The sequence below is a fragment of the Anser cygnoides genome, chromosome 18 (assembly GCF_040182565.1).
Source record: "Anser cygnoides isolate HZ-2024a breed goose chromosome 18, Taihu_goose_T2T_genome, whole genome shotgun sequence".
Classification (NCBI taxonomy): domain Eukaryota; kingdom Metazoa; phylum Chordata; class Aves; order Anseriformes; family Anatidae; genus Anser; species Anser cygnoides.
In genome coordinates this window covers 13222257-13245043 of record NC_089890.1, presented here as the reverse complement: position 1 = coordinate 13245043, position 22787 = coordinate 13222257, and the positions used below count along the sequence as shown (strand labels likewise).

At 59.2% G+C, this 22787-nt stretch overlaps 2 protein-coding genes and 1 long non-coding RNA gene across 5 annotated transcripts in view; 1 reads left to right on the top strand and 2 right to left on the bottom strand.

The window, feature by feature from the left end:
• Positions 1-22787, bottom strand: part of LOC136786607 (delta-1-pyrroline-5-carboxylate synthase-like) — a 29664-nt gene that overhangs the window by 937 nt on the left and 5940 nt on the right. The window contains exons 3-4 of the mRNA XM_066979700.1: positions 2892-2989; positions 2645-2789 (exon numbers count right to left, since the gene is read on the bottom strand). Of these exons, the coding sequence (XP_066835801.1) occupies positions 2645-2789; positions 2892-2989 (243 nt within the window). The remainder of the gene's footprint in view (positions 1-2644; positions 2790-2891; positions 2990-22787) is intronic.
• Positions 6446-9357, top strand: LOC136786609 (uncharacterized). Of its 2 annotated transcripts, none has more exons than XR_010825761.1 (2): positions 6446-6871; positions 7070-9357. It is a non-coding gene; the product is annotated as an uncharacterized lncRNA (long non-coding RNA). The 2 variants fall into 2 exon arrangements; XR_010825762.1 differs by having other exon boundaries at positions 6446-6985.
• On the bottom strand, positions 18981-22293 carry LOC136786305 (uncharacterized). Of its 2 annotated transcripts, XM_066979698.1 has the most exons (5): positions 21591-22293; positions 21063-21140; positions 20682-20762; positions 20518-20574; positions 18981-19923 (listed from the first exon to the last, which is right to left on the bottom strand). In XM_066979698.1, the coding sequence occupies exons 2-5, from the start codon at positions 21112-21114 to the stop codon at positions 19157-19159; spliced, it is 957 nt and encodes a 318-aa protein (XP_066835799.1). In that variant the 5' UTR covers positions 21115-21140; positions 21591-22293; the 3' UTR covers positions 18981-19156. The 2 variants fall into 2 exon arrangements, 1 of the variants encoding a protein (XP_066835799.1); XR_010825754.1 differs by having other exon boundaries at positions 19668-20879.

The window sequence follows — 22787 nt, the reverse complement described above, 5'->3', positions numbered from 1 at the left end:
CTGAAGGGTTCTTACAGAAGAAAGGTTTTCTTCGTGGCATGGATATCAAAGAACCTGTCTCAAACTGAAACGATACAGAACAAGTTTTGAAACAGAAGCAGAAGTAACAAGTCAAAAGGCTCACGCAGCATTTCACTAAGGAGTTCTCAAGTAGCTCACAGATAAGCTACATTTTCATTTTTAACTCTCTTGAAATTGTCTGTAGGACAGATGACTTGAAATGTGACTAATAGGCCCGGACTTCTATTTCAGAAGCGTCCTACAGAAATTGCCAGAGCAGGAATTCCCACGTTAAGGAAAATAACAGGAGTTAAGAAAAGAACTAGCGGACACTTGATTAAGAAGACTTAATTAAGGAGTGTTAAAACAGCTTTTTAAAGCGAGGTCATACTTTATAAAGTAGAGCGTATTTTCGTGTTCTTTGAAAAAGAGTGACACACGCGAGGAGATAAGAGTTCATTTTAAAAAGTTACCTGAGTATTTAAAGTGTGTTTTGGAAGACAGAAGACAAAAGAAAGAATGGGAGTAACCACGTTCCATGGTAGAGGAAGGGTCGCAGTAAGATTTCACCTTTACTTTTGCTGTTCACCATATTTGTAATTGTCTGAGACGTGGGGTTACAAGATGAAAAGCTTTATAGCTGATACAAATTTATTGCAGTAGGACAAAGTGAAAAGCGCTGATATCGCACTTTTTCCCAGAAAGGAACTTCTCGGAAAAGGAGCTAAGTTTCCTGGTGGACACCAACTTGAACACGAAACAGCAATGTGCCTTTGCTGCAAAAGCAGCTGAGGGTATCCTGGGTGGCATTAGGCAAAGTATTGCCAGCAGGTCAAGAAAGGCGATCCTCCCCCTCTGCTCAGGAACGGTGAGGCCGCACCTGGAGTGCTGGGCCTGGGCCTCCCAGTACAAGAGAGACCTGGACACACTGCAAAGAGTCCAACGGAGGGCCACGAGGATGGTAAGGGACTGAAGCACCTTTCCTATGAGGACAGGCTGGGAGAGCTGGGACCGTTCGGCCTGGAGAAGAGGAGGCTTGGAGGGGATCTCATCGATGTCTGTAAATACACGAAGGGAGGGTGGAAGGAAGACAAAGCCAGACTTTTCTAACTGGTACCCAAGGAACAAAAAAGGAGGCAACAGACACAGGCCGAAACATAGGATGTTCCCCTCCTGTGGTTTCCTGAACATCAGTAAATACTTTTTCGCTGTGAGGGTGACTGAGCACTAGCGTAGGCTGCCCAGGGAGGTCGTGGAGTCACAGTCTTTGTGAGGTTTCAAAACCTGTTTGGACGTGGTCCTGGAAAACCAGATCTGGGTGGCTCTGCTTGAGCAGGGGTGTTGGACTAGGTGACCTCTGGAGGTCCTTCCGACCTCAACCAGCCTGTGATTCCTTTGCAGCCGCTATGCAACCAAATAGCAAGTACAATTCAAAGCAGATAAACGTGAAGAAATGCAGAGGCAAAAGGGGAAATCAGGCCTTGGTACTGCACATAATCCTATGAAAACATCACCTCAATGCTTATCAGCGTCGAAGAGCAACTTACACGTTTAAGCTTTTGGAAAAGGCCTAGGAAAGGCAACAAGAAACATCACCAGTCTAATCAAAACTCAAAGTTAGCCTTGCTATCTCATAAACTGAGGGTTCATTTGCATCTTGGATGCTACACAGAATTTTATTTTTGCCTATCTTAAAAAGGTCACAGTAGAATAAAAACAGTTTCAGCCAAGAGAAACAGGGATCGCCAAACTTTTGGAACAGTTTCTGTAGAAAAGGACTAAGAAAAAACCTTTTTCATGTGACAAAGAGACGATGAGGGAAAAGACGATGTCTCATATCATAGAAGTTGAACAGAGATCGATCACCCATGTTCTCTTTCCATACAGAAGGCGGGGGCATCAAAAGCTAGCAGGAAGCAAACTTCAACGCTCCTCCTGCCCACAAACGCACACAAAATAAAGGAAGCAGTTCTCCACATAGTGCTAGCTCCAGAGTTTACGCACAATACCTAGTTAAGGCTCGTGACTGCTGTGACCCACGGGTGCTAAGTGTTTACATGGGTTCAAAGGATATGGCCGATTTTTACAAGAAACACATTAAGCGTTTTTATACTCAAAGGCATTGGCTTGTCTTAAAGTGCAAGTCACAAGTATCGCTCTATACTCGTTCCATTCTGCTAAGATCACTGATCTTTGGTCTGACTTTCTGCGGCCCTTGTTACATTGTCACAGCAACACAGAGGCAGGAAAACATTCCTACATACGGTAACAAAAGACCGAGCCATTAAAAGAACTTACGACAAAAACCCAAACTACACACTATCTTAGTTCAGCCGTACATTCTATATGCACGCTTTCACCCTGAAATCTTCAATAATAGATGATAACCTCTAAGACTAAAAGCAATACAAATTCTACCTAGTTCTTTGAATGCAAGTCTGATGCAGCAAGTCATCAGCTGGAAGGAACCTGAGCAGAGGATTCAAGATGTTCTATTCCAACGTTAAAAATTACCTTTCAAAAGCCGTTTGTCAAGCAGAGCGTAGTTTCCCATTTGTTGAACAGGCAGGCCTAGCCAAATTTCGACCCTAAACTTCCAGGAAATCTCTACAGCTCCCAATGTACATGTTACTTCCGTACTCACCTGCAGGTTTTACCTCTGAAAAAAAAGTTCCAACTTTCTTCCCTTCCACAACATCTGTGATGACATGACCCGAGATCTTTGGGTGGGTTCCACTTGCAATCACTGCAGAGGTGCCTCCTTGGAGGGCCCGCAGAGCTGCTTTCACCTGCGATGAAGGATAGAGCCAGTTCCCGAAAATGCACTTGTTATTTGAATCCCCATGCTCAACACGAATTCTTGCTCCACTTTGATCGCTTACGTTTCCCACCTGGGATTTGGTTCCAAATGTCACAGATTGTTGGTCTCCTGGGTAGGATATGTCAGTGAGCTTTGCATCATCGGATCCTGGAGGGCTGTCAAAGAGTCCTGAAATGAATACTAAAAAACTGTTAATGTTACATATCTTCTGTTCCAAAGCTCACCAGGGAAAAAGAACTAAAGCCTTTGAGGCTAAAAACCTGTATTCCACTCTACAGGATTCAAAACTTCCACTGAACCCTCCTTTTGTGGAACCGAAAGGATGAAACACTAACATGCAGGCTCAAGATGTGTAACTTCACCGGAATTGTAGCTAGTGTGAGGAAACAGAATATCCACATGCTGAATAGTATCACGTAGGCTGGGAAGTACCCACACTTCAGTGAGGTTAGAGAGAAAACCGGAAAGAAGTTTCCAGCTTTTATACGGTTCAGAATCAGGGCTGACACACAAGAGTGCACAACTGAACAAAGGACAGTCCTCTTCACCTAAAATCTCAGATGATATTCCCGAATGCTGTGTTGTACACTGATAAACCGGGCAACTTAGAAATATGTATAAAGGCTAACTATTGAGTTCTGCAAAGAAAGGACACAAGACTATAGACGCACACTTATTCATTTTAAATAAATATTGTACTTTTATTTAACTATGTTCTGAGTTGAGCGATACTTCTGTTTACCTAACATGTAAACCCTAAACTCTACCGCCAAACTTCCCAGAAGTTCTATGCGAACAAATACGTCACAGATTAAAGCGCACAAGTGAAGAGTACCTGAACTCTTCCTTTACAGCTTGGGAAGGAAAGGACACTTCTTTCCATAAAGAAGATACCACAGCAAATGAAGAAGCTGTGAGGAAATGGGAGCGGTGTTTTCGTTTGTTTTTTATTTTTATTTTTTTTAAGTTGTTTGGACTATCATTTTTGTTATTTTTTTTTCCTGAGGCAGTCATTTCAACTAGAATCAACCATGAAATCCATCTGAAACAGCTGGAAGAAACTGTGGTTATGAAAAGCCAACCTCCTTCCTTCTCGGGGCCTACAATATGGACCGAAGTCCAGAAGCCACCGAAGGAAACACGTCTGGAGATAATAAAAAGAGTACGTGATTTTGTTGATGTCCTGGTGTGAAACTGTACCTACCACCTTCCTCTTTCTAGAAAAGTACCTTCAGCATCAACAGGTGACAGACTTCACGGCAGCACAGCTCACAAGACTAGACCACTACCAGCCACACGTCTGGGAGACAGAAAAGCTAGCAAGCTCCAGGTATCTGGAAAGCAATATCCAGGACACGTAAAGTACCCATAAATCACTGAAAGACAGAATCCACTGCCAGAAGAAGCAAACGATTGTAGAATAGCGTTCGGCTTATATGCAGGGAAAGACTATGTATTTAGAATCAGGAGTATTACTCATGACTATATACAATCCCGAGGAGCTAGCAGAAGTACCATAGCGTCCACACAGGGCGTGCCTTCCAATCCTTTTACCGGCTTGGTTGCCCTCCTCTGTACGCTTTCAGGGATCTTAACGTTCTTTTTATATTGTAGAGCCCAGAATCGCACACAATATTGAAGGAAAGGCTTCGCCAACGCTAAATACAGTGGGAGAATCACCTCTTTTGACCAGCTGGCTACGCTGTGTTTAATATATCCCAAAATGCTAGACGATAACCTGTGCTTCTGAATCCTTTAGCTATCTTCCCAGGGCCCTGAAATTTATTTTGATTGAACACAGACTTCTTGCTGCAACTTTGTTGGTACCCACGTGAAAGAGCAGGAGTAGGGAATAATCTGAAGTTTGAACTAAGCTCGTAAGCTCGCTAGCAATGTCCCTGATCCAAGCCCCAGGCTGGTAGAAAAGCTCTCGGTAAAGATGGTCTGGTCTGCAGATGGGAGCCTCTGTTCCCTTCAGAAGGCAGTCACCTGTGACTATAACCTGGCACTATTTCTTCACAACGCTGGCCTTGATCTCTCGATCACTCTGCAATTCCACGAAAGGAATTGCCTCCCAATTCGTTCTTGACTGACCACAACTAGCGTTCCGGAAAGCCCTGCAAGCACTTGTTCATTATTTCTAGGATAATTCTTAAAGCTGAAGCGGGACAAGTTTTGTCCACAAAGGCCTTCGGGGAGACTTCTGAAAGGAAAACCAGGCCAAACCAAAAAACTAGGAACAGCAAGCGGCGTGTACGTCGGTTTTGCTAACAGAGTAACACTAACGTACTAGAAATTTCCACGTTCTTTGCCCTCTACCTTGAAAGTGTCACCCAATTCTGTCAGTGTTCACCATCAGCTTCTTTTTTTTTTTTAAATTTTCGCATAGACATCTGAGAAAAACATTTCGAGTCCCCGTCATCGAGGGAGAAGAGGAGAGGAAAAAAAAGGAAAAAGAGAGGGGGGTGGGGAAGAAGCACAGCCATTCCTTTCCTCAGTAATGTGAGCAAAAAGCTCAGGCGCTCGGCAACAACAGAATCATAGAATATCCTGAGTTGGAAGGGACCACCGAGGATCATCGTTAAGGATCACCGAGTGAAACAACGCGCTTTGAAAGACAAAACGCAGAAGAACCTGCACGTTATTTAATCTCAGCGATGGAGTCACGTGTATTTGTACCCGCTCATTTCTTCACCTGCCAGTTTATTGTGCTACAGATGTTACAGAACACGCAAACTACAAGGTTACTACTACTTTTCGTAACCGATGCGATCTTTGGTAGGACTAGCTGTGTAAGAGAGCCACCAAAATCCCCTTCACGCCTGGATTTCACCCGGAGGTCGCTGCGACTTACCCAGACAGCTGGGACAGACGGGCTGCTCTTTCTCCTGGGACACCTGCGACTGCAGCACGCCAGCTGCAGCTTTCCTCCCTTCAGCTGCTGCGCCACCTTCGCTCGGCGACAAACCCCGCGGGGGTCCCAGCGGCGGGGAGCTGCTTCTGCCCTGGTGAGCCGCAGGGAAAGGAGAGAGCCGGCCGTCAGCACGCGGGGGGAGGAAAACCTCCGAGGCGCAGCCCGACGATCGAGCGCAGCGAGGACCCGCGCCCGGCCGCCGCAGCCCCCACCCCTCCCGGCCCGACGCTCCGGGGAAGCGCCCCCGAAGGCTCTCGCTCGCCTCACCGCCTGCAGCCGCGCTCGCAGCCAGCGGCAACCTGCGCCTCCCGGCGCGCACGGCCCGGCCCCGGCCCCGGCTCGGGGAAAGACCGGCCGCGCACCACAGAACTACAGCTCCCAGCATGCCGCGGGACGGAGCAGTCCATCCGACGCAGAGGGGAGTCGGCCAAGCGCACACAACCCCCGCCCCCGCCGCACTCTCTGAGCCCGCCCGCCCGCCCGCCCCCCCCCGCGCCGCTTCGCCCCCCTCTCCCCCAGCCCTCCGAAGCCCCGCGCAGTGCAGACCCCGCCGCACGCCCGGTCCGCTCCGCTCCGGCGCGGCGCCGCCCCCGCCCCGCACAAGGGCCGTTTCCGCAGAAGCCGCCGACCGCGTGGCGCCCCAACCGCCCGCCGCCTCGTCCCCTCCCGGCCCGGCCCGGCCCGGCCCGGGGCGGCACCGACCACCAACCTTGTTGCGGCACCGCGCCTCGGCGGCCCGGCCCGAGCTGAGCTCAGCGCGGCCCGGCCCGACAGCTTCCGCCCATAGCTCCGGCAAGCCCTGCACGGCACCTCCGCCCTGCGTTCCTCCGAGCCAATCACGGAGCGCTTCCGCCCTGAGTTAAGGCTAGCCGTGACGCCACTTCCGCCCTCACGGTCCAGCCAATCACGGCGCCGCTTCCCTGTGGGAAGGCGACCCTCAGGCTGCCCGTGATGCCTTTTTTTTATTTTTTTATTTTCTTTTTTTTTTAAAGAAGGGCGGGGTGTTCTTGGTCCTCCCTCGTCAAGTATATCTGCGAGAAACATCTCAAATAATTTTCTTGACAAACGATCTTCTCTGAGGCTATTTTATTCGCGGTTGCAGTGGCGGGCGTCCTGCCGATCAGGAGCGCATTGCAGTAAGCACAGCATCAACTTTTATTCCCTATTCCCCGATGCCTGATCCCCTCCCCTGTGTCCTCATTGGCCGAGTACTGCAGGTTCACAAGCTACTCGACGCTCCTCTATACCATGTATGTACAATTTTACTTCTTTTTCAACCCTTTAATTGCTCCCTTCTTACTTCCTTTTTTTTTTTCCCCTTTCTTATGTTTCAGGAACCTGTGATCTTTGTTTTACCGTTCCCATGCTGCTCAGCCTGTTTTTCCTCAAGCTTCTGCCTTATTTCGGAACAGTGAGGCCGCCTACTGTCCGCTTACCCACGTGGCGTTTCTCCTCATTATGACTGCACAACTACCTCGGAATACAGAAAATTAGTTCTCTACTGCAAAAACACAACTTAGTTTCTCACAGCTCCCTCCTCTCCTTTCCTTACTCCTACTGTTGTTTTTGCACCTCTTCACGTACCGTGCTTTTGAGTTTCTCCAACGTTAAGGCGCAATAGTCTTCTTCGGATGTCACGGGGGATGGTAGGCGTACAATGCCATTATTTTTACAATACCAACAAATAGTTGTTTGAGCCAATTCTGTTCAGGTAACCACGAAGTTAGTTTCTCCCAAATGTTTCTAAATGCCCAGGAACTGTCATCTTGAGCTACTCTATGTAGGATCTTTCCCCTCCACGCCCCCCCAGTATACTTTTTTTTCCCCCCAAATATCAGTCAAATCCGTCCCATTTGATCTACATCTATACAGCAGCTAGCATTAATTACAGTGCACGCTCCTCCTTATGAGGTTATTAATGAATCTAATACTATTTGATTCTACAGTCCTATTTTTGCAAACTTATCAAACTTATTTTCTAGTTCTTCAGTTATAGCGGAGATATTTACAATCGCTTTTTCTAATTCACCCACCCCTAACCAAGGTAAAAACCACCTTGCAAAGCTGTGAAATACTAGAGAATTTTACTAGAGAATTGTCTGGAGTCCGCTTAATCCTGCGTGTGGTCTCAAGGGGCCTTTGGCTTTGTGGGTCTTCAATAATAGTTACGTTTGGAATTATTGCCTCCAGGGTGCAAGCTCCCTTCCATCCCAGGGGCAACACCTTCCTGGCTTTATTGCCACGTAGCCAGTACCACCTCTCGCCATTTGGGACAGGCCATCCAGTTGCAGGATTCTCACGTTGCATCTGGCGTGCGCTATGTATATTGGCGTTCCTGTGGCTACCATATTTGGTGCAGTGTGGATTATTCCCTGCGTGGATAGTTCCACACCCAGGGTCAGTACTATCGCCCCCTGAGTTTCTATCAATGTTGTTTAAAAGGCACCTTCGATAACGCGGTATATTGTAGCCAGGATTACGCGCAGGGAGTGTGAGAAACACTCCGTAGCCAGTAGCTTAGGCTCAGGCGAGGATCTCAGTGAAGTAGTAATTTATTCGCGATCGCAATGGCACGCGTCCCACAAGCAGGAGCGCGCCTACTAGTCACACAGTACGGTTTATGTACTTTCTTTCTCGACGACCGGGACCCTCCCCTGTTTCCCCATTGACTGGGTATTCTGGGTTCACAACCTATCCGACGCTTCACAGACACTACGTGGCCTTCAGTTGCCGGCCTGTTCAATTTCAAATTTCTTTTGACTTTTTTACTGTTTGAAGCGGTAATGTTTCTTCACTGATCTGACTTGACGCCGTGATTTTCACCTAGCTGCTCTGAGGAGTCCGGTTGTCTGCATTTTACAAGGTTGTCCGTTAAGCTTTCTTATCACTGCGAGCCTATCTCAACACCGCATTCCTTCCCTCTAAACAACGTAACTCTGCAAAAGCAACATTTTTATTCCCACAATTCCCCCCTTTTCTTCTTTATAAATTGTTGATTTTTGCAAAACTTTTCTCTGCGGTGTAATTTGGTAGATCTCTTCCTCTTCTTCACCTTCTTTGCTTTCCATCCCCTCTAATATCATCACCTTACGTGAGTAAGGTGGTGGCTCCACGGTCATTTCTTTCGATAGTGCAGTTTCAGTGAACCGCTGTACTAGTCCTTTTACACAGGGGATAATGCAACAACCAAGGGTCGTCAAAACTCCTGCTACTACGATCAAGGATGCAGATACGGACGCTAGGACCCCTTTCCATTTACCAAACCAAGATTCCGAACATCCTGTGATGGAAGTGCCTGTTCCTAATCATTCTGCCAATTCACTGGCAAGGGTGGTAAGCCCTTGCAACGCTCTAGTTACTGTGCCATCTGGGGCAGTATTGTTGGGTATAAAAGTGCAACAATGGTTGCTCAGTATCACATACACACACACACACACACAACTCCTTTCTCCGCGATCAACATATCTAATCTATTCTGTTTTCCCAAGCCATTTTGCTGGTGGCATCTAGTTGTTCAGCGATTTCTCTTATCGCATCCCTTGTATGATTTATGAATATCTGCTGACTATAATAAATACTCTTATTGATTGTTACCCACCAGAACAGCGACTCAAACCCTGCAGCAATTTGATTCCTGGCTTTCTGTTCATCGGGAACTCCTCTAGGCACCCCAAGAGAATCTATGTACCCTCTATCATCAAATGATATTCCTAAGCCTCTTTTACTTCTTCTGGGTATTTGTGATGTTTCTCTTTCAAATGCCAGGGTGAAGGGTATAGCTAATTGAACAAGTGCAAAAATTCCTCCCGAATTAGATGGTAGGGTGGACCATAAGATCTTCCCTCCGCAGTACCACCACAGATCTGCCCTGGGGATCTCAAGTCTTGAGCAGTTTCCCATCAGGTCCTTGGTAGCATTCAAGGTCCTCGTGCACAAGGCAAATTCTCCCAGATGCCGGGTAGCGCTCACACCCTGCCCTGAGAGGCAAGCTGCATGGTCACCTTTAGCTGTAGAGAATGCAGGGGGAACCCTGATATTGCTATCACGCAAGGAAGGGAACAGCAAAGAGAGAGACCTACAGGCCTCATTTCCCCAGGCAGTCTTTTCTTGGTACAATGCAATCATACATCGCATCCCCTGGGAATCCCTGGTCCACCCCAATGGGAAGGGCACTATCCGGGCAGTCGGTCGTCCCGAGGCACAAGCATAGCAAGTGCTACGGTTGAGACTCTGGACAGCATATTTGACCCATTCTATCCAGGCATTCACATCCCCATACCCTGTTTCAATCTCAAATGTTTGAACTGCCACATTTCAAAGAGAGCCTCCTCTTTTCTCTCCTGTTTTCTCCTTGAGTTTCTCCCTTTCTCTGATGGCAATAGAGGATCGTTTCCGTACAGCTGTTCTCAATCTGGCTGTTGGGTCTCTCCCAGTTACTTGTTCTCTCTGCTCAGTTGTCATTGGGCATTTAAATCTCCACAAGCTAACACCTCACAAGCATCAAACATGACAGATTGTGGTACATAACCCTCTGTCACATTCACCCCTATTTTGACGGGGTATCCCATCTTACTATTATCTGGTCATGCCTTTTCCAAGTTGCCAATTGACCAAGCCCTTCTCTGAGGCCTACAGTCACTAGAAACAAAATTAATAGTTGATTTTTCCCGGTCATTATTTTTAACCCTTAGGTTTCCAAATAATTACCAATACAAAGAGTAAGATATATGTACCCTACTACTAGAACAAAAACCCCTTGGGAGCACTTTGATTCGCTATAGGCCAGTCCTTTCTCATATGATTTCTGTGTTGTGCATTATTATTATTCCAGCCAGGATCAGCAAGGATCCTACTAGTTGTTACCTCACAAAGAAGGATGTACCTATCTCTACTTGGAAACGCATCAGTCCGTAGACTCTGACCCACCTAAAGACCCCTGCAACTGACTGAAGCAAAAACAAAGCACTTACCCCAAACTGCAGCCCAGGCAGAATGAGCTCTCTGATGGGATGCCTGTGACTCAGTTACCATTAGGCCCTGCCTGGAACCCAAAGCCAATCACCTGGGAAAGGGGAGGGGCAAAGCACAAGAAAGTAGAAAGCAGAAAGAGAGCAGGAGAAGCAGCAGCTGTTTTTCTTTTCCTTTATTTTTTTCTAGCTTATCTGAACAGCATGCAGAGTGCAGACCGGAGAACTGGCGTCTCTCTAGAAGCAACAATACCAATGCTTTTGCTTCAGCTTTGAATATTGAAATGACAATATGAGAAAGCAAGTTACTGAAGCTAACTGGAATTAGCTCAACTTTTCTTCTGCACAGGAAGAAAAATTTAGCAGCATAACATATTACACCCCAAAACCAAAATCAACGTAGTAACATCGCTCGCAGGAAAAAATGTAGTAAATGATGTAGTAACATCACTCGCGGCCCCGCGGCGCCTGCAGTACCCACTTTCGGCCACCAGGCGGCGGCAGAGGGCGCCGGGGGGCGCCACCGCGCATGCGCGGCCCCGGGGCGCCTGCAGTACCCACTTTCGGCCACCAGGCGGCGGCAGAGGGCGCCGGGGGGCGCCACCGCGCATGCGCGGCCCCGCGGCGCCTGCAGTACCCACTTTCGGCCACCAGGCGGCGGCAGAGGGCGCCGGGGGGCGCCACCGCGCATGCGCGGCCCCGCGGCGCCTGCAGTACCCACTTTCGGCCACCAGGCGGCGGCAGAGGGCGCCGCGGGGCGCCACCGCGCATGCGCGGCCCCGCGGCGCCTGCAGTACCCACTTTCGGCCACCAGGCGGCGGCAGAGGGCGCCGCGGGGCGCCACCGCGCATGCGCGGCCCCGCGGCGCCTGCAGTACCCACTTTCGGCCACCAGGCGGCGGCAGAGGGCGCCGGGGGGCGCCACCGCGCATGCGCGGCCCCGCGGCGCCTGCAGTACCCACTTTCGGCCACCAGGCGGCGGCAGAGGGCGCCGGGGGGCGCCACCGCGCATGCGCGGCCCCGGGGCGCCTGCAGTACCCACTTTCGGCCACCAGGCGGCGGCAGAGGGCGCCGGGGGGCGCCACCGCGCATGCGCGGCCCCGCGGCGCCTGCAGTACCCACTTTCGGCCACCAGGAGGCGGCAGAGGGCGCCGGGGGGCGCCACCGCGCATGCGCGGCCCCGCGGCGCCTGCAGTACCCACTTTCGGCCACCAGGCGGCGGCAGAGGGCGCCGCGGGGCGCCACCGCGCATGCGCGGCCCCGGGGCGCCTGCAGTACCCACTTTCGGCCACCAGGCGGCGGCAGAGGGCGCCGGGGGGCGCCACCGCGCATGCGCGGCCCCGCGGCGCCTGCAGTACCCACTTTCGGCCACCAGGCGGCGGCAGAGGGCGCCGGGGGGCGCCACCGCGCATGCGCGGCCCCGCGGCGCCTGCAGTACCCACTTTCGGCCACCAGGCGGCGGCAGAGGGCGCCGCGGGGCGCCACCGCGCATGCGCGGCCCCGGGGCGCCTGCAGTACCCACTTTCGGCCACCAGGCGGCGGCAGAGGGCGCCGGGGGGCGCCACCGCGCATGCGCGGCCCCGCGGCGCCTGCAGTACCCACTTTCGGCCACCAGGCGGCGGCAGAGGGCGCCGCGGGGCGCCACCGCGCATGCGCGGCCCCGCGGCGCCTGCAGTACCCACTTTCGGCCACCAGGCGGCGGGAGAGGGCGCCGGGGGGCGCCACCGCGCATGCGCGGCCCCGCGGCGCCTGCAGTACCCACTTTCGGCCACCAGGCGGCGGCAGAGGGCGCCGCGGGGCGCCACCGCGCATGCGCGGCCCCGCGGCGCCTGCAGTACCCACTTTCGGCCACCAGGCGGCGGCAGAGGGCGCCGGGGGGCGCCACCGCGCATGCGCGGCCCCGGGGCGCCTGCAGTACCCACTTTCGGCCACCAGGCGGCGGCAGAGGGCGCCGGGGGGCGCCACCGCGCATGCGCGGCCCCGCGGCGCCTGCAGTACCCACTTTCGGCCACCAGGCGGCGGCAGAGGGCGCCGGGGGGCGCCACCGCGCATGCGCGGCCCCGCGGCGCCTGCAGTACCCACTTTCGGCCACCAGGCGGCGGCAGAGGGCGCCGGGGGGCGCCACCGCGCATGCGCGGCCCCGCGGCGCCTGCAGTACCCACTTTCGGCCACCAGGCGGCGGCAGAGGGCGCCGGGGGGCGCCACCGCGCATGCGCGGCCCCGCGGCGCCTGCAGTACCCACTTTCGGCCACCAGGCGGCGGCAGAGGGCGCCGGGGGGCGCCACCGCGCATGCGCGGCCCCGGGGCGCCTGCAGTACCCACTTTCGGCCACCAGGCGGCGGCAGAGGGCGCCGGGGGGCGCCACCGCGCATGCGCGGCCCCGGGGCGCCTGCAGTACCCACTTTCGGCCTCCAGGCGGCGGCAGAGGGCGCCGGGGGGCGCCACCGCGCATGCGCGGCCCCGCGGCGCCTGCAGTACCCACTTTCGGCCACCAGGCGGCGGCAGAGGGCGCCGCGGGGCGCCACCGCGCATGCGCGGCCCCGGGGCGCCTGCAGTACCCACTTTCGGCCTCCAGGCGGCGGCAGAGGGCGCCGGGGGGCGCCACCGCGCATGCGCGGCCCCGCGGCGCCTGCAGTACCCACTTTCGGCCTCCAGGCGGCGGCAGCGGGCGCCGGGGGGCGCCACCGCGCATGCGCGGCCCCGCGGCGCCTGCAGTACCCACTTTCGGCCACCAGGCGGCGGCAGAGGGCGCCGCGGGGCGCCACCGCGCATGCGCGGCCCCGCGGCGCCTGCAGTACCCACTTTCGGCCACCAGGCGGCGGCAGAGGGCGCCGGGGGGCGCCACCGCGCATGCGCGGCCCCGGGGCGCCTGCAGTACCCACTTTCGGCCACCAGGCGGCGGCAGAGGGCGCCGGGGGGCGCCACCGCGCATGCGCGGCCCCGCGGCGCCTGCAGTACCCACTTTCGGCCACCAGGCGGCGGCAGAGGGCGCCGGGGGGCGCCACCGCGCATGCGCGGCCCCGCGGCGCCTGCAGTACCCACTTTCGGCCACCAGGCGGCGGCAGAGGGCGCCGGGGGGCGCCACCGCGCATGCGCGGCCCCGCGGCGCCTGCAGTACCCACTTTCGGCCACCAGGCGGCGGCAGAGGGCGCCGGGGGGCGCCACCGCGCATGCGCGGCCCCGCGGCGCCTGCAGTACCCACTTTCGGCCACCAGGCGGCGGCAGAGGGCGCCGGGGGGCGCCACCGCGCATGCGCGGCCCCGGGGCGCCTGCAGTACCCACTTTCGGCCACCAGGCGGCGGCAGAGGGCGCCGGGGGGCGCCACCGCGCATGCGCGGCCCCGGGGCGCCTGCAGTACCCACTTTCGGCCTCCAGGCGGCGGCAGAGGGCGCCGGGGGGCGCCACCGCGCATGCGCGGCCCCGCGGCGCCTGCAGTACCCACTTTCGGCCACCAGGCGGCGGCAGAGGGCGCCGCGGGGCGCCACCGCGCATGCGCGGCCCCGGGGCGCCTGCAGTACCCACTTTCGGCCTCCAGGCGGCGGCAGAGGGCGCCGGGGGGCGCCACCGCGCATGCGCGGCCCCGCGGCGCCTGCAGTACCCACTTTCGGCCTCCAGGCGGCGGCAGCGGGCGCCGGGGGGCGCCACCGCGCATGCGCGGCCCCGCGGCGCCTGCAGTACCCACTTTCGGCCACCAGGCGGCGGCAGAGGGCGCCGGGGGGCGCCACCGCGCATGCGCGGCCCCGCGGCGCCTGCAGTACCCACTTTCGGCCACCAGGCGGCGGCAGAGGGCGCCGGGGGGCGCCACCGCGCATGCGCGGCCCCGCGGCGCCTGCAGTACCCACTTTCGGCCACCAGGCGGCGGCAGAGGGCGCCGGGGGGCGCCACCGCGCATGCGCGGCCCCGCGGCGCCTGCAGTACCCACTTTCGGCCACCAGGCGGCGGCAGAGGGCGCCGGGGGGCGCCACCGCGCATGCGCGGCCCCGGGGCGCCTGCAGTACCCACTTTCGGCCACCAGGCGGCGGCAGAGGGCGCCGGGGGGCGCCACCGCGCATGCGCGGCCCCGCGGCGCCTGCAGTACCCACTTTCGGCCACCAGGCGGCGGCAGAGGGCGCCGGGGGGCGCCACCGCGCATGCGCGGCCCCGGGGCGCCTGCAGTACCCACTTTCGGCCACCAGGCGGCGGCAGAGGGCGCCGGGGGGCGCCACCGCGCATGCGCGGCCCCGCGGCGCCTGCAGTACCCACTTTCGGCCACCAGGCGGCGGCAGAGGGCGCCGCGGGGCGCCACCGCGCATGCGCGGCCCCGCGGCGCCTGCAGTACCCACTTTCGGCCACCAGGCGGCGGCAGAGGGCGCCGCGGGGCGCCACCGCGCATGCGCGGCCCCGCGGCGCCTGCAGTACCCACTTTCGGCCACCAGGCGGCGGCAGAGGGCGCCGGGGGGCGCCACCGCGCATGCGCGGCCCCGCGGCGCCTGCAGTACCCACTTTCGGCCACCAGGCGGCGGCAGAGGGCGCCGGGGGGCGCCACCGCGCATGCGCGGCCCCGGGGCGCCTGCAGTACCCACTTTCGGCCACCAGGCGGCGGCAGAGGGCGCCGGGGGGCGCCACCGCGCATGCGCGGCCCCGCGGCGCCTGCAGTACCCACTTTCGGCCACCAGGCGGCGGCAGAGGGCGCCGGGGGGCGCCACCGCGCATGCGCGGCCCCGCGGCGCCTGCAGTACCCACTTTCGGCCACCAGGCGGTGGCAGAGGGCGCCGCGGGGCGCCACCGCGCATGCGCGGCCCCGGGGCGCCTGCAGTACCCACTTTCGGCCACCAGGCGGCGGCAGAGGGCGCCGGGGGGCGCCACCGCGCATGCGCGGCCCCGCGGCGCCTGCAGTACCCACTTTCGGCCACCAGGCGGCGGCAGAGGGCGCCGGGGGGCGCCACCGCGCATGCGCGGCCCCGCGGCGCCTGCAGTACCCACTTTCGGCCACCAGGCGGCGGCAGAGGGCGCCGCGGGGCGCCACCGCGCATGCGCGGCCCCGGGGCGCCTGCAGTACCCACTTTCGGCCACCAGGCGGCGGCAGAGGGCGCCGCGGGGCGCCACCGCGCATGCGCGGCCCCGCGGCGCCTGCAGTACCCACTTTCGGCCACCAGGCGGCGGCAGAGGGCGCCGCGGGGCGCCACCGCGCATGCGCGGCCCCGCGGCGCCTGCAGTACCCACTTTCGGCCACCAGGCGGCGGCAGAGGGCGCCGGGGGGCGCCACCGCGCATGCGCGGCCCCGCGGCGCCTGCAGTACCCACTTTCGGCCACCAGGCGGCGGCAGAGGGCGCCGCGGGGCGCCACCGCGCATGCGCGGCCCCGCGGCGCCTGCAGTACCCACTTTCGGCCACCAGGCGGCGGCAGAGGGCGCCGGGGGGCGCCACCGCGCATGCGCGGCCCCGCGGCGCCTGCAGTACCCACTTTCGGCCACCAGGCGGCGGCAGAGGGCGCCGCGGGGCGCCACCGCGCATGCGCGGCCCCGCGGCGCCTGCAGTACCCACTTTCGGCCACCAGGCGGCGGCAGAGGGCGCCGGGGGGCGCCACCGCGCATGCGCGGCCCCGCGGCGCCTGCAGTACCCACTTTCGGCCACCAGGCGGCGGCAGAGGGCGCCGGGGGGCGCCACCGCGCATGCGCGGCCCCGCGGCGCCTGCAGTACCCACTTTCGGCCACCAGGCGGCGGCAGAGGGCGCCGGGGGGCGCCACCGCGCATGCGCGGCCCCGCGGCGCCTGCAGTACCCACTTTCGGCCACCAGGCGGCGGCAGAGGGCGCCGGGGGGCGCCACCGCGCATGCGCGGCCCCGGGGCGCCTGCAGTACCCACTTTCGGCCACCAGGCGGCGGCAGAGGGCGCCGGGGGGCGCCACCGCGCATGCGCGGCCCCGCGGCGCCTGCAGTACCCACTTTCGGCCACCAGGCGGCGGCAGAGGGCGCCGGGGGGCGCCACCGCGCATGCGCGGCCCCGCGGCGCCTGCAGTACCCACTTTCGGCCACCAGGCGGCGGCAGAGGGCGCCGGGGGGCGCCACCGCGCATGCGCGGCCCCGCGGCGCCTGCAGTACCCACTTTCGGCCACCAGGCGGCGGCAGAGGGCGCCGGGGGGCGCCACCGCGCATGCGCGGCCCCGCGGGCGCCTGCAGTACCCACTTTCGGCCACCAGGCGGCGGCAGAGGGCGCCGGGGGGCGCCACCGCGCATGCGCGGCCCCGCGGCGCCTGCAGTACCCACTTTCGGCCACCAGGCGGCGGCAGAGGGCGCCGGGGGGCGCCACCGCGCATGCGCGGCCCCGCGGCGCCTGCAGTACCCACTTTCGGCCACCAGGCGGCGGCAGAGGGCGCCGGGGGGCGCCACCGCGCATGCGCGGCCCCGCGGCGCCTGCAGTACCCACTTTCGGCCACCAGGCGGCGGCAGAGGGCGCCGGGGGGCGCCACCGCGCATGCGCGGCCCCGCGGCGCCTGCAGTACCCACTTTCGGCCACCAGGCGGCGGCAGAGGGCGCCGGGGGGCGCCACCGCGCATGCGCGGCCCCGCGGCGCCTGCAGTACCCACTTTCGGCCACCAGGCGGCGGCAGAGGGCGCCGGGGGGCGCCACCGCGCATGCGCGGCCCCGCGGCGCCTGCAGTACCCACTTTCGGCCACCAGGCGGCGGCAGAGGGCGCCGGGGGGCGCCACCGCGCATGCGCGGCCCCGCGGCGCCTGCAGTACCCACTTTCGGCCACCAGGCGGCGGCAGAGGGCGCCGGGGGGCGCCACCGCGCATGCGCGGCCCCGCGGCGCCTGCAGTACCCACTTTCGGCCACCAGGCGGCGGCAGAGGGCGCCGGGGGGCGCCACCGCGCATGCGCGGCCCCGGGGCGCCTGCAGTACCCACTTTCGGCCACCAGGCGGCGGCAGAGGGCGCCGCGGGGCGCCACCGCGCATGCGCGGCCCCGGGGCGCCTGCAGTACCCACTTTCGGCCACCAGGCGGCGGCAGAGGGCGCCGCGGGGCGCCACCGCGCATGCGCGGCCCCGCGGCGCCTGCAGTACCCACTTTCGGCCACCAGGCGGCGGCAGAGGGCGCCGCGGGGCGCCACCGCGCATGCGCGGCCCCGCGGCGCCTGCAGTACCCACTTTCGGCCACCAGGCGGCGGCAGAGGGCGCCGCGGGGCGCCACCGCGCATGCGCGGCCCCGCGGCGCCTGCAGTACCCACTTTCGGCCACCAGGCGGCGGCAGAGGGCGCCGCGGGGCGCCACCGCGCATGCGCGGCCCCGCGGCGCCTGCAGTACCCACTTTCGGCCACCAGGCGGCGGCAGAGGGCGCCGGGGGGCGCCACCGCGCATGCGCGGCCCCGCGGCGCCTGCAGTACCCACTTTCGGCCACCAGGCGGCGGCAGAGGGCGACGGGGGGCGCCACCGCGCATGCGCGGCCCCGCGGCGCCTGCAGTACCCACTTTCGGCCACCAGGCGGCGGCAGAGGGCGACGGGGGGCGCCACCGCGCATGCGCGGCCCCGCGGCGCCTGCAGTACCCACTTTCGGCCACCAGGAGGCGGCAGAGGGCGCCGCGGGGCGCCACCGCGCATGCGCGGCCCCGGGGCGCCTGCAGTACCCACTTTCGGCCTCCAGGCGGCGGCAGAGGGCGCCGGGGGGCGCCACCGCGCATGCGCGGCCCCGCGGCGCCTGCAGTACCCACTTTCGGCCACCAGGCGGCGGCAGAGGGCGCCGGGGGGCGCCACCGCGCATGCGCGGCCCCGGGGCGCCTGCAGTACCCACTTTTCGCCACCTGGTGGCGCAGAGGGCGGCACCGCGTATGCGCGGCCCCGCGGCGCCTGCAGTACCCACTTTTCGCCACCTGGTGGCGCAGATGGCGCCACAGCGTATGCGCGGCCCCGAGGCGCCTGCAGTACCCACTTTTCGCCACCAGGCGGCGGTAGAGGGCGCCACAGCATATTCGCCGTCCCGAGGCGCCTGCAGTACCCACTTTTCGCCACCTGGTGGCGCAGAGGGCGCCACAGCGTATGCGCGGCCCCGCGGCGCCTGCAGTACCCACTTTTCGCCACCAGGCGGCGGTAGAGGGCGCCACAGCGTATGCGGGGCCCCGAGGCGCCTGCAGTACCCACTTTTCGCCACCAGGTGGCACAGAAGGCCCCAGGGGGCGCCACAGCGTATGCGCTGACCCAAGGCGCCTGCAGTGCCGGATTTTCACCAGCAGGTGGCGGAAGGGGGCATTCAAAGGCGCCACGGCGCCTGCGTGGCCCCGCCGCCTGCAGTACCTGCTTCTCGCCGGCAGGATGCATCCTGAGGGCAGCAGGGACGGCTTCCCAGACCATTTTCTCAGAGAAAGCACAAAGGAAAACAGCAGAAATTTGCACCCCACGCCGCCTCAGGGAGGAAGGGTCTGCCTTGAGCAACGTGCCGCTCACGGCTGGGAAGCTGAGCGGCGGCAAGCTGAAACAGTACATTTTTTATCGGGACAAAAAAGGCAGGGAGATAATAACAACGAACCCAACATGGGCAACGGGATGCTCAGAGCGCAATGACCACAACTCCCGGCTTGCTGGGGCAATGGTGCTCCTGGCGGCTTGACACTGCAGACAGCACAGAGCCAGCCCCAGGCTTCCCCACCTGCAGCCCAGCACCCACAGACCTGTGCCTGCCACCCCGTGCCACCCCCGCCTGGGCTTTCCCTGCCCCAGCCGCCAATCCCCCAGGACCCGGCCTCCACAACGCCATCCCCTGCCCTGGGGGTCCTGCCGGGAACCCCCAGCCCCCTCCCCACTTGCGCCTCTGCAAGCAGCCCCCGCCACACAGAGCAGTCCCCCCAGCACGGGGAGCAAAGACAGCAGCGAGCTGCCCCCCCACCCGGCAGGGCTGGCCCCGCACTCCGAGGGGTCGTCAGCATCCAGCGGCCGGTGGACACGGGGCCACCCCCCCCCCTCCACACCCACCCCGCTACGGAACCTGCACCCACACACAGACGGCGACAGCCACTTCCCCCGATGGCAACCACCAAAGGGGGCACGGGCCGGAAAGCAAACTTTATTAAACTGCTGTGCAGGACTCCCGGGAGGGGGGCTGCGGTGGGGCTCCCTGCCCGGTCGTTCTCCCCTTCCCCTGGCGGGCAAGGCAAAGAGCGGCGTCCGTCTGTCCGTCCATCCGTCCCTGCGTGGGGAGCAGATGCTGGAAGTGGGCTTCTCACTGTCGCTGCTTTGGGCAGTTGCGGAGTAATTGCCTTAAGTAACAAGGCAAATTAAACTCATATTCAACTTTTAAAGAAAGCGTACAGCATCGAAGAAGCTTTCAGGGTGGAGGGCAGCTGCGCTACCTAAGCGTTCCCTAGGCCTCCAACTTTACGTGCTATCGCACTAGGGGAACTTGGTGTGCTGACTCTAAGGAAGGGGACGGAGCGTAAAGCGGAGTGGAAACACCACGGATAGGCTCTGCGACCAGATGGGGACCAGATGCTCTTGTGCACACTGAGAGCGATAAGCTGCACGTTTGCTACCCTGAGCCAACGACCTGTCATGTTTTTAACAAAACACTGCACTCTAGGGAACTTTTGCTCATTCTAGTATCACCATAATACCAAAACACACCTCCATCCCAAAAGCTCCGTGTCTCCAAGGTGCGACCACCCCTCACTGAGGGCGTGCTCTGAGTTTCTCAGACCCCTCTACCTTTAAACGAAAGCAAGAAAACTTTACACCAAACATAACCAAGGTATGCCTGACTAGAGTCACTCAAGCCCCACCTAAAGGAGAGAAAATAGATGTAAACTGTCTTAAGTGAAAGGGGGTGTTAGGGAAGATACCATCACCAAGGATACCTTTCTGACTTCCAGGATCAGTCGACGGGCTGAGCCTCTTCCCCCCGCACTGGGACGCTGTGGGGTAATATTTGAACGCTTGGTTGTACCAGGTGTCTCCTTGGAAACTTAGAAATCTCTAGAGCCTTTGTGCCTTTTAATGCATTAACAGCCAGGACGAGTACCTGTGTATTTCATGCGTGCTCGCTTGCTTTCGCGGACAGTGAATTTATCGCCGGCGATCCAAAGAACCTGTGTCCTTGTTGCTGTAATAAATTGCTGTTCATTGCATTGTTCCTAGCCGTGACAGTTCTCATTGAATGCGACTAGAGCGAGGGCGTGCTATGTTATTGGTGAATCCGTGACCGTGATAGTTCAGTAACCTGAATCCGACCAGACCCGTAACAGTTAGTCAGCTACGCCCCTTAGCGTGACAGTATTTCATAGGGAAAAACATTAAGCCTAAGATTTCCCATGCCTAAGGCCCTGGGGGTCAGGCAGAGAAGGAACCCGAGACTCTTAGCCATGCGATTCCTGAGAATTGCAGCTTACAGTTAGTCACTCACCATCTTCCAGTCTCACAGGATGAGACAGAGGTATAATCAATTCCTTCTCCATCTCTCTGGAAAGAGCTTTTCTCCTATCTATGACAAAGGAAAAAAAAAAAAAGTTGTGATCATGGGAGTCAGTACACAAAGCCACACGCTGTGAATTCACTACTACAGTTAAGATCATTTTTAGTCAAAAAACACCTCGGCAGCAATGTTACCACTGCAAACATAGCGTGGCAAGAAAAATTCCACTCAAGGTAAAGTAAAGGGCAAGCTAAAAGGACGAATGACGTGACCAAAGGCAACTGCAACAACCATCTACCAGATGGTTCCACAGCCCTCAGATTTCACGGTCGTCTTTCCTGACGAATGAATCCTGGAAGAACAGAAAAGATACACAAGGTGTCCTTTGTGGAGCCTTTGGGGAGACTACTGAAAGGAAAACCAAACCAAAAAACTAGGAACAGCAAGTGGCGTGTACGTTGGTTCTGTTAACAGAGTAACGCTAACATACTAGAAATTTCCACGTTCTTTGCCCTCTACCTTGAAAAAGTCACCCAATTCTGTCAGTGTTCACCACCGTCGCCTTTTTTTTTTTTTTTTAATTTTCACGTGGACATCTGAAGAAAACATTTCGAGTCCCTGTCATCAAGGGAGAGGAGAAAAAAAAAAAGAGAGGGATGAGGGGGGAAGAAGCGCAGCCATTCCTTGCCTCGGTAACGCGAGCAAAAAGCTCAGGCGCTCGGCAACAATGTGCTTTGAAAGACAAAACACAGAAGAAACTGCATGTTATTTTATCTCAGCTGTAGAGTCACGTGTATTTGTACCTGCTCATTTATTCATCTGCCAGTTTATTTTGCTACAGACGCTACAGAACGTAGAGACTGCGAGGTTACTACAACCTTTTGTAACCGATTCAATCTTCGGTAGGTATAGCTATCTAAAAGAGCCAACAAAATCCCCTTTGTCGACAGCCATCTGAACTTTTATTGTCTAACAACAGTCCTACAAACATCCCCCGGGATGCTCAACTTCAGAAACTTTCCGTTCAACCTGAGGCAGAACAAGCCCTTACCCTCTACACCTTCACCTGGCTCTCCACTGCTAGCAGAGTAGCACTCCGATACTGCCCAGCACATGCTGCAGCCTACTCGCTTACACATATTTACTGCGGCCTGGTTCGATACGCTCACAGAGAGACCCATGAAATACCCACCCTTTCTTTCAGAAAAGTAAATACATACATACATACGAGACGGTAAGGAAGAAAAGCTGAACGTACGGGATGCCGTCCTTTACCGAGGGGCAGATCCAACATCAGCACAGGGAGCTTTGGGGCACGTGAGCGATCATCTACACCAGCCATCGGGACAAGCCAAACGCACGCACACGAGCCTCGATTTAAAAAAAAAAAAACAAAAACAAACAAAAAAAAGTGAAGTTCCTTTATAACTTATGGAAGTAACAACCTACAGCTTAGATGCAGTTGGATTGCATCAGCTTAGGGACTGCCTCCTTCAAAATGCGCGGAGGGGTGGCAAAACCAGTCTCGAAAACCTGTTGCCTAACAGGAGACTGTTGCCTGCTCCTCCATAGGTTACGTTCTTCCAAGCACCGTCCTGTTCCTGGATTTTACCAGCCACAACGGGATGGTCCCACTGGCATGAGTCAGGGACGCTTCGCACAGGGTTTATTTGACGCTGAAGTAAGTCTTCTGCGGGTATAAGTAACGCAGCACGA